The sequence below is a fragment of the Phoenix dactylifera genome, chromosome 9 (assembly GCF_051530095.1).
Source record: "Phoenix dactylifera cultivar Ajwa chromosome 9, Ajwa_hap1_PhDact_Kaust_v1.1, whole genome shotgun sequence".
NCBI lineage: Eukaryota > Viridiplantae > Streptophyta > Magnoliopsida > Arecales > Arecaceae > Phoenix > Phoenix dactylifera.
The window spans coordinates 8804531-8815664 of NC_143198.1; the positions used below are offsets into that span (position 1 = coordinate 8804531).

General features: G+C 39.4%; 1 protein-coding gene across 1 annotated transcript; it reads left to right on the plus strand.

Moving 5' to 3' along the window:
• Window positions 1-7656: 7656 nt before the first annotated feature.
• LOC103722492 (uncharacterized) lies at window positions 7657-8442 on the plus strand. The gene has a single exon (XM_008813068.6). The coding sequence runs from the start codon at window positions 7756-7758 to the stop codon at window positions 8242-8244; it is 489 nt and encodes a 162-aa protein (XP_008811290.2). The 5' UTR covers window positions 7657-7755; the 3' UTR covers window positions 8245-8442.
• The last annotated feature ends 2692 nt before the right edge of the window (window positions 8443-11134 follow it).

Sequence of the window (11134 nt, forward strand, 5' to 3'; positions counted from 1 at the left end):
AATAAAAAGAATATTTTTTGGTTAAAGATAGAAAAAAAAGGAAAGACTAAAAGAACCAAATTGTCACCTCTCCCCAGCCCACCATCGGACCTCAGCTCCATCTCGCTAACCTCCTCCCTCCTCAGAACCAACACCACTACCTCGACGCTGTCGTCGACCTATAGCTCGCTCCCCTGCCACCATCCTCCTCGCCATCCTTTTCCCAGCTCCATCTTGCCAGCTTCCTCCCTCCTCAGAGTTAATACCACCACCTTAATGCCATTGTCAACCATTGGCTCGGCCCCCACCGCCATCCTCCTCGTCGTCTTCTCCTTAGCTTCATCTCGTTGGCCTCCTCTCTCCTCAGAGCCAACCCCACCACCTCAATGCCACCGTTGACTTCTAGCTTATCTCCCAACATTTCTCCTTGCCATCTTTTCTTGACCTGGTGGCCCAAGCTAAGCACATGACAAACAACCGCATATTCCTAGTCATTAACCCTATAGGACATACAAGGCCTACTCTCCTTATTTTTTCATGTCATTCCAAACTTAGGCGGTGGTAGAATTAAATAATCTAATACATTTATTCAAAAGGAATACTTCACAATCATTAATAATAAAGTCATGCACAAATCAAATTTATTCAAGGAAAAGCTAATCAAATAACTTCTAATCCCTAAATTTCTCACCGCTCGACCCCAAGCTCCGTTGTATCTGAAAAAAAAAATAGAAGAGAGGTAATGAGCTTGCGACCTACTAAGTTTCCAAAATCTCTAGAAGGATCAAGCATAAAATAATTTTTTCCACAAACAATTTAACCATAACAAGATGCATTTGCCAACATAAATCTTTTTTTTTTCAAAATATGCCATGTATAAGTGTAAGACGTAAACTCTCCCTTAGCCTTTGATGAATTTAGCCATGATCATCCTCGTGACAAGGCCCAAAGAGACTAGCCCCTAAATATAGAACACACAATTTATCAGCATGTGCTAGTGATCAGCCCCAATTGGCTAGGTCCGAAAGCAAATTAGCTTTGAATTACACAGTCATGTTTTACCTGATGACAAGGCAAAGAGACTAGTTTTAAGAATAAAACACGCGATCCAGCGATCAACCTCGACTGACTAGGCCCGAAAGGACTAGTTTTGCCAGCGATCAGCTTCGACTATCTAGGTTTGGAAGAAACTAGTTCCTAATGTATGGCCAATGATCAGCCTTGTTGGCTAGACCCAAATTATAGTCAAACTAGAGAGTTTTTCAAACCATCTATAACAACCAGTTTTCTTAAACATACTTATTTTCAGCAACATAACTAGAAGTTTCACATCTTATTTCCAAAAAAGGAAAATTATTCTCTTTCAAAAATTCATGCAAAATTAATACATGAGTAGTCATCTCTTTCCAAATATTATGCAGTATTAAAACAGGAATATCATCTCATCTCAACATTGCAATTATGTAAATAATTCATTATTTTCATAGTCATGCCAAAACAGGGATTTATGTTTGATCCATAATTTTTGAATTACCCTTTTTATGTAAACATGCATAATATTTATAATTATGCATATTTACCAAAATATTCAATTTTCAAATATTTAAATATTTTATAATTTAAAACCAGTAATTATAGATTCTAAATAAATACATGGCATGCATTTGAATATCACAGAGTTAAAGGAAACTTATTATCCTAAGTAGATCAAATTCAAATTTCTTCCAATAAGACTAATCGCAGCCTTCGATATGTGCCTTGATCCCTAGACCTGACGCTCCTCTACAGTTGAAGGCTTTGATCAAAATACTTAAGACCATTAGCCTTCAATCGAGAGAGAGAATATAGAAAAGATAGAGAAGCTCAGTCTAGGTCGAGGTCTGAGCCTGATCAAGGGTCCAATCTATGCGATCTGTGTTGATCATCAGGAAAAAGGTCTAGGTCTACTTAGATTTTTAGACTCGATCTAGAAAGGTGATATCACATCTAGGAATGGGTTTCCTATTTTTTTTTTCTCTTCTCTTTTTCCTTTTGGCCAAAACACAAATGGCAAATAGGGTTCATTCCATCAAAAGGGAAGATGTAGAGGAGTCAAAGAGAGTGATGGTCCAATGGTGGCACGATGAGCACACTGGGGGCCCTCAGCAGTAGGTAGCCATGATGCAGTGATGGCTAGGGATGGTGGCAGTCTGTGAACAAGGTTGATTGAAGAAGAATTAAGGTCTCGTATTGGGTTAAAATTGGGAAATAGGCTCGACCTGGGTTCAATTAGGGCCCAAGTTTGATCATGGTGCCTAGTTTACAAGTTAAGCATACAAAGACAGGGAGGATTTTATGTAATTATTAAATAAAGAAAAACAGGAAGAAAAGAAGATAAATTAGAAGAGGAGGAAGAAGATGAAATGAAGAGGAGAAAGAGAGGGAAGAGAAGGGAGAGAAGAGAGGGAAGAGGAGAGAAGAAGGTCTGACAGTGGCATAGCCTGCGGTGGGGTAGCGTGGTGGCCATGGTGGTTCAACCGTGCACATAGAGGGAATAAAGGAGGGAGGAGGAAAAGGGTAGCAACCCTAGCTGCCTTTGCTGACAACCTCCTTGACCAAAGGGACTATCGAGAGGGTGAGGACTCACCAACGAGCGATGGTGGCGATGGATCTCACGATGGTGGTGGCTTCTAGCTTGAAAAAATGGACGACAACACTCAAACAAGAAAAATAGAGCAATTGGGGAGGAGGTTTTAAGAGAGAAAAAGAGGATTTTGGGTGGTTGCGGCGCTCGATTGTGGCGGCATGGTAGCCACTAAGGATGATGAAGAAGGGTGGGATAGGGTGGTCGGGGAAGACGAGATTAAATGGAGAGGGTTTTTGAGAAGATGAGCAAGGTGGTTTCGCTTCCCACCTGCAAATTCTACAGCAGTTACGAGCGGCCCGAATAGTGGAACAACCGCTCTATACTGGACTCTTGGAGTCCACACCAACCACAGTTACCATGGACTTATCATCTCAACAGAAGGTGGTGGCGGTGGTGGTGGTGGGGGGGGGGGGGGGGGGGGGGCAGAGGACAAATAGAAGTTGGTTGGGTTTGTTGGCTTCATAGTTTAAAATGGCCCCAATTAGGCCAGCTCTCACATTCTCCCTTTCTTAAAAAAATGTCCTCAAAATTTGAGAAATCTAGACCTTCCAAAGTTAAAGATGTTTAGCCTAAAAACTCAAAGTAGCTGGGAGATAACATATCATGGGGTGAGCATTTTTCTAATCCAAACATCCATACGTCGCCTCGACATACCACACACCAAGACCAAACTTCCTAATTCTTTACTTAGACACACATATAAGTGCGCAACAGTCCAGGTACATAATCAAGCATGCACCTCTATGCCTCTGCTTGGCAACTCTATCGAACCGAACACTTGCGATGCCCTTAGGTGCCAGCAAGCAATTCGACCCTTTGGGTCAACCGCAACGCTCGTACACATCTCTATGTCAAAGCATAGACTCTTCCCAAGAGTTCTCCGCAACACAATATCTTTATGCCAACTCTAGAGTTTTACCCTTTAAGTAACATACAATCCAAGATTATCCCTCCTAGATCAAAATTAGTGTGATAACTACATTTTGGATCAATTATCAAAAGCTTCTTATCGCATTTAAGATTAAGATATAGGCTAGCAAGATTAGTACTAAATAAGTGACTAATAGTCTTAGATTGAAATCATCTTGATGTGGATGCAGATTCATTTGAAATTGGATTGGATCAATTTGAATGCTAAATCCTTATGGAAGAATAGATTATTAAAATTAATTGTATTTGCAATAGAGCTTGAAATGAAATGGATTCAATGCAAACATTATGATGGAGCTTTGATTCCCACAAAAGATAATGACCAACCGTAATTAGAGTCAAATTAATAGATGACCGTGAAGGTGAACGTAGATGTGTAGTGATGGTTTTAGACAACAATGGTCTATCCTAATTATGAAAATGATTGGCATTGAGTCGTAAGAGCAAGTCCAAGAAGGTAAATATTGATACCATGATTCCTATATTGGAGTTGACATCTTAATAAGTTTTCTAATAAGGTAACCAATATGTAATAAAGCTTAGATTTTAAACTTAAATTTATAAATCATAAGGAGCGAACGAATAACACATGATTTATTCGGATAGTTAACAATTTAGAATATGTTTAATCAATGATCAACTAACCCTAATCATGAAACACTTAAAGTTTTCCATAGCACAGCCAACAGTAGAAGAACATATCAGAGCATGACCTGGTCTCATCATATTTAGCCTAAAAATCAACTATATTTCTTTCCTGTTATTAATAAAAGCTTTATTTATTGAAAAATCAAGTCTTTCATTATAACACATTTCAAATTGCAATCAATATTTTGACCCCTTTTAATGACTTAATTCACCACATTTTCATTATACAACTTTGATCAACATTTTCCAAAATTTCTTAATGATCCTAAATCAATTTTTTCTTTTTATAAAACTCAAGCAAAGATTTTATCTTACTTTCTAAGGACACTAGATCACGACTGACCTCCAGGTAATTGCCATATTTATATTACTGTATAATCAAGTTATTATATTCTAGATTCGATTTGAGCTAAGCTAACTCTAGATTCTTTTGATAATTTAATTAAATAATTTGAAATTGATCTCTTTAACTTAGTGCTCAAATGAATAAAAAAGCCCCATATTAACTTACTCACGAGAATATCCATTTAAGCCTCTCATTATTTTTTTCAATGAACAGCTATATCTAAACATATCGCCCAGCCCAAGCCTAGGCTTTTCTCTCTTCTATATATATATATATATATATATATAGATACCTATTAAACAGAAAGGAGGGGAAATGTTAGCGCCCTCTCCACAATGTAGGAAAAATTGAAAGAAATTCATCAGAAAAATCAGAAAAAAAGAAAAATCATATAACATGGACTCTTCAATAACCAGCGAAAGTAATTTTCAGATAATTTCTAGCGGAATTAGTTTTCTATCCCCAACGGATCTCGATTTCCAGAATTTCCAAACGATTTTTTTTAAGGCTCCTATTAGTCTCCTAACTGCATATTTGCATGAGGCAGCTTATGCGCGTGCCATGTTCCTCGCCCCTTCCTGAAGCCCCAACGTAGCGGCGGCGGGAACGGCAGCGACGTAGGAATCGGGGGCGTCTCGGCGCTAGTCTTCTCGCCGTTGACCAGCGTGCACGAGCTGCTTGAGTGCCCCATTTGCACCAATTCCATATACTCCCTAATCCACCAGGTCATTTCCCACTTCGTGACTTTTGTGTCTGTCCCTGATTGTGAGGGGAAGTTTGATTTCTTGGTTTTCTTTTTCGAGCAGGATGGAGTGGTTTAGCGGTCTAAAGATTCGAAGAAATATGTCTTCGTTTTGGATTTGGATGCCCTTCCTCTCCTTTTTTTTCTTCTTCTTCTTGTTTTTTTTTTTTTTGGGCCCGGCCCCGCGCCGGGGGGGGGGGGGGGGGGGGGGTGGAGGGGGGCGACCATTCTGCTGCGTTGTTCGCCTTCCGGTACACATGTGCAATCCGATAGGAGGTCAACTCTCAGCACCAATCTACATATGTCTCGTATCAACGGGTGGTCGTCTTCGTACCTATCCACTCCTCAGATCCAGTCAACCACCAAGGAGGAGTCACCCTCGAGAAATAGGTTGTCGGCTCCCAGTACTCGTCTTGCGTACAAAATACCCTTCCAGGCTTCCCGTAGCTCCGCTCCACTGCAGTTAAATCTAGTGTGCTTCGCCCTCCCGCTACAATAAATCTGCCCTCATGGTCACTGATCAAAAAACCTACGTTCCAGAGGCACCATCCCCAGCTATGCCTCCATCAAAGTTCACCTTAAGATAACCAGGGGATGGGGGTACTGAAGAGAAATAGATAAATCTGGACGCTGATACAGTGGTGCAGGTACCCCAGATATCCCTGGCCCTTGCAGGTGAGCTCAACGTACATCGGAGAGTCCCAAATTAAACCAATGGAATTCTTTCCGCTAGAATAAGAAAAAAAAGTGCTTTCGAATTGATCTCATCCTTATAATGATAATTTTTCTTTGTTCGGTAATAACTTAATCTTTCAATAAAATATTCGTTATCAATATATATATATATTAGTTCATGAATCATGATAAGAATTCCGTATGTATGAATACGGATATAGGAAAGAAAGAATAAATAAAGATCTTTTTTTATTTTATAAAAATTTTTATTCATTCATTCGATTATTGCATTTCATTTCTTTTGTTCCTGTTCTTCTGTCTCAGAAGAAGGTATTTAGAAAAAAGAAAAATAAAGGATTAATTCGTTCTTGATAGTCATTTCTTTTGTTCCTGTGGTGTGCAGTGAAGGATTAACCTTCACTGCACACCACAGGGCTCTATCCATCACAATCCGTGGAGACGATCTCCTGCCCTCAAACAGGCGGTCGTTCCTGTCTAGCCAAATATGATAGACCAATTAAGCAACCATGATCCCTATCTCTGCGGTATTAGGCCTCCGGAGAGAATCGTGCAGATACCGAAGCAACCCCTCCACCGACTCCCACAACAAAGAGGGTGGCACAGGTGATCATCTCCAGATTTGCATAGTTGTAGGGCACTGAAGAAGTACATGGTTGATAGTCTTCTCAGAGTTCGGGCATACCTCGCATAGTGGAGTCATCCACATCCCTCGCCTGGCCAACACACTTCTGGTCGGTAGGCAGCTCCAGGCCACCTTCCAAAGGAAGAGCGCCACCCGAGGGTGCACCCTCAACCTCCAGATCCATCCGCCATCAATCCGCCTGTTTGGCTCCCTGCTAGTCAAGCATGAAGATCCTTGGAGCGCACTCTCGACTGGCCCAACATCATCCAAAACAACCTGTCTGGCTCCACTCACGAAGGAATCAGTTTGGTCAGAATCCTTTCTACCAACTGCTTTCCAAAAACCTCCCGGATCAATCCCTTATTATCCCCATAGATGCCTTTTGAGTCGCTTTAGGAACCAGATGTGAAATTGTCTAGCGATCTTGATGGACGTTTCTAGTGTTTTTTGATTTCGGCAAACGTGTGATGAGATTGGGGCACTGATTGCTATTTTGGGCCCAAGAATTTTCTTTTGAATTTTAAATTTTTTTCTCCTCGATTTATATTTTATCCATTTCTCTTTTTTATAATTGTTAAATATATCCTATTTATACTATTATTTATTTATTATTTTTATTTTTTATTGTTTTTATTAGTATAAAATTATAATTTGATTTTTATTATCTTTCTGTGCATCGCACAGATATTATTTTTATGTGTGTGTGTATATATATTTCTAAAAAATTATGACATACAATAGAAGTACTTTTAAGTTAGAAGAATATATTATTATATTATAATTTGTATTTTTAACATATAATAATGCCTCACATAGTCAACAAAATTAGAAAAAAAAATTGATAGAGAGAAGAAGAAACGACCGTTTAATTATTCAAAAAGATATCTTTAAAATAGGAAGCCACAAAGAAGACTATCACTATTTACCTTAGATGATTTAAAAAAATAATTTTTTTTGTTAGTCTTCAAGACTCGTGAAGCAGCGACCGCCGAGGGCGAACCAGAGCTGGTAAAACGTTCCGATTTTTAGTTAGTACTCAATAATAAATTAACTCGAAGCGACCAGCCCAGTTAGCGGGTCTCTCAAGTCTTTAGACATTAAGGCTCCCTCAGAAACCCTAAACCCTCAGATCCGTGTTCCCCTTCGCCCCCACGCAACCCCAAGCCATGTCCTCCTCTCCTCCCTCCCCCTCCGAGCCCCCCGCCGAATCTCAAACCATAGCTCCGACCACCGATTCTCCCTCTCCTCCGCCCCCTCCCCCTCCTTCTGATCAAGGCGGCGAATCCTCCGGCGATTCCGAGCGGCCGAACTCCTCCGCCGCCGGCGGAGATGGGGAGAAGAACGGAGGAGAAGGAGAGGCCGGCGGGGGTGGAGAAGAGCAGGAGGATGAGGAGGAGGAGGGGGAGTGTGGTTTCTGCTTGTTTATGAAGGGAGGTGGGTGCAAGGAGGAGTTTATCGCGTGGGAGAAGTGCGTGGAGGAGGCCGACCAGACCGGAGAGGACGTCGTCAGCAAGTGCTTCGAGGTCACCTCGCTCCTCAAGAAGTGCATGGACGCCCATGCCGACTACTACGCCCCCATCCTCGACGCCGAGAAGGCCATGACCGACGCCGCCGCCACGGCCGCCACCACCACCACCCCCGACTCTGAGAAATAGAAGGTCATTTGCCTTCTTTTTTTTGTTTGTTTTTTGATATCTTTTGATATCATACATCTTCTGATAGTGGATTCTTGGATCGTCGATCCCGAGCTCAGAATTTTAAAAGTGCTGGAATAATTGGATGTTGGACTAACATCTCTCCTTCATCTGTAAAACTGAAAAAATTTTGAAATGATACACAAACATGTTGATTGATTCTTGATCTTGATTGACTTTCATCTATGCTGTAGTGGATGTGACGCATTTTAATGCCATGTTGTTCTGGTTATTGGTCTTTATTTTGTTTCATGGTGCTGTGAATGCATCGGTTTGTAGTTCAGATACCATAAAATGAAATTATTTGTTGGATTGAATTCATTATGCATGCCTACAAAAAAGGAAAGAGGAGAAAAGAAAAGAAAATATCCTGGTGCTGCTATGGATATAAATTATTGAAATGGAATTCTAGTTAACAAAAACAGCACCATAAGAAGGTTTGTGATGTCATGAAGAGTGAACCAACAACTCTATAGAGTTTTGTGGCATTATTAACTTAAAAGAGTTCTGCGTGCAGGTTATTGTATAGCATGGCTCTTTCTAATATTTAATTTTGATCACAATTTGGTGCGAGCAGTTGATTAGTCATTAGTGTTTTGGGATTTGCTGGTAATTTCGATGCTTAGCCCACCATTTTCTTTGTGGTTGTGCGATGAACATGACTTTTCAATTCTAACAATAAAAAGAACCAATTTGCAGTTTCATATGTGGCTATGACTCATATGGGTCTGATACCAGCTATGCCACTTCTACTGCATAGTTAGTTTTTTTTTTCTTCAGGCATGATGAATGTTGATATATAATTGTAGATTAGTTTGATGTTTCCATTGAGCTTTTCTGTTTGGATAAATTAATAATGATGGGCTAGGTTACTCTGGTCCAACTTGCCATGATGGCCATTATTTTTTGTTAAAAACTTTCTGCAGTAAATTTGTTATTTTGTCAGTGATTTGAACTCCCAGATTTAATATGTGGGCTCTGATCTGATATCAGCAAAATTTATCAAAATGACATGATTAATTTGAGCTCATAAAATTTTTCTTGTTCCTGATATCATGGGTAACTCTTACAGAGATGACCCTGACAATGCTGATGTTCCATCATAGGTTTCCTCTGTATATCAAGTTTGGACCATATTTGGCATGTCAACTTCTTGTCTGTACTAGTGCAAATAGTTATCCTTTTGGAATGAAATTGAATGAAGTAAAAAGGTTTTTTTATCATTCAGTATAAAAAAGAGCTCAATCTCCTTTCTCGCTGGCAAATGTTGATTCATCTTTACGACTTTCAATATAAATATCCTGAGACAAATGGTATACAGCCATTCAATTGTGAATCTTGACTTTGCTGGTAAAACTAACAAATTCATCGACCTCCAATCCCCCCCCCCCCTCTCTCTCTCTCTCTCTCTCTCTCTCTCTCTCTCTCTCTCTCTCACGCAACATCAGACTTCCCTTGCAAGACCCTTCTCTCATGTAGAAACAATGGTTTCTAACCAACCGACCCCGCTCCCCAAGAAAAAAAGGAAAAAAAGTGGGATTCAGCATGATTTCTACCTCAAACATGCGTGGAAACTTTAGATGCTGGACATTGCTAACCTCTGATGCTGGTCACTGGATGCTATGCTATGGAGGAGATTATAGTTCAGGTGTTTGTACAAAAATTTCTTCATTTTATTCACTCTACTTGTCTTGGATAACAGTTTAAGCATTATGACAAATCAGCCACTGTCTTCAACCCCCTCCCATTTGCAGTGATTGAACCTGGGCCCATTATCACATTTTGACGATATTGGATTTTCATCCAGATTACTAGTACAGGCATCTGACATCACTTGCCAGGAGATAGATCCAATGCAATTTGCTACAAGCAATATTTATTTGTAATATGTCGTAAAGTCACACATGTAATTGCGTGATATTGTCTAACGTCACACATGTAATAACAATAATCTAGAAATATCAGTTCTTTTTAATTTTTTGTTCATCTAATAAGTTATGCATCAAAAAAAATAATTGATTATTCGGACAGTTTGAAGGGCTAGCAGGCAAAGTACTTTGTACATTACTTGTTTCAATGCAATAAGTATGAGTCCTAGAATTATTTGATGATGATTGTGGCCAACAATTCTAGATCAGCAAATTGCCAAAGCTCAATTACCAAAACTCTTTATTGATTTTTTTTATTTGTAGCATCTTCTTTCTTTGATAAGTCACTGCCTATAATAATTGCTTAATAAAATAATGTTGGTAGAAATAACGTTCAAATATGGTATCTAACAATGTTCTATTAACTTTGTAATAAATCCTTTCAGTTTGAGGCTCCGCATTAATGCATATTACTCACTTCAGCAATCTGTTTTGGCACAAAATGCTTGTATGAACCGGTTCAAGTGTATTCAGAGGCTAGAAGCCAGATTTGTGCATTATAAGATATTTGATGAAAAAGTGGCCTTCAATAATTTTAGTAAATAAAGTTCTTTCTCTCTGAACATTGACTGCTAAAATGATGAAGACAATGGAGCTTGTGTGGCCTGGAATTGATTTGCCACCATAAGCTTGTCATGGGGAATAATAAATAACATGGTTGAAAAGCAATAATCTTGGTAAATGTAACATGATCGAAAAGCAATAATGGAGCTGTGGGCATCAGTGGATGGCGAATAGCAAGTAACGTTTGACCTCCCTTGGATTGTTTATATTTGTTTTTCTGCTTGTGTCTGAGGGTTTTTTAGTTGTTATGGATGAATATCAGTTGGTTAAGCAGATTTTATCCATCATGCTTCTAAATTCATGAAGAAGCACTGCAAATTTTTACTCAAGTTTTTAAAATATCAGTTTTAACTTGCTGA

What these genes read in the sequence shown, in the direction of transcription:
- LOC103722492 (XM_008813068.6), top strand. Translation starts at nt 7,756, where the DNA reads ATGTCCTCCTCTCCTCCCTCCCCCTCCGAGCCCCCCGCCGAATCTCAA.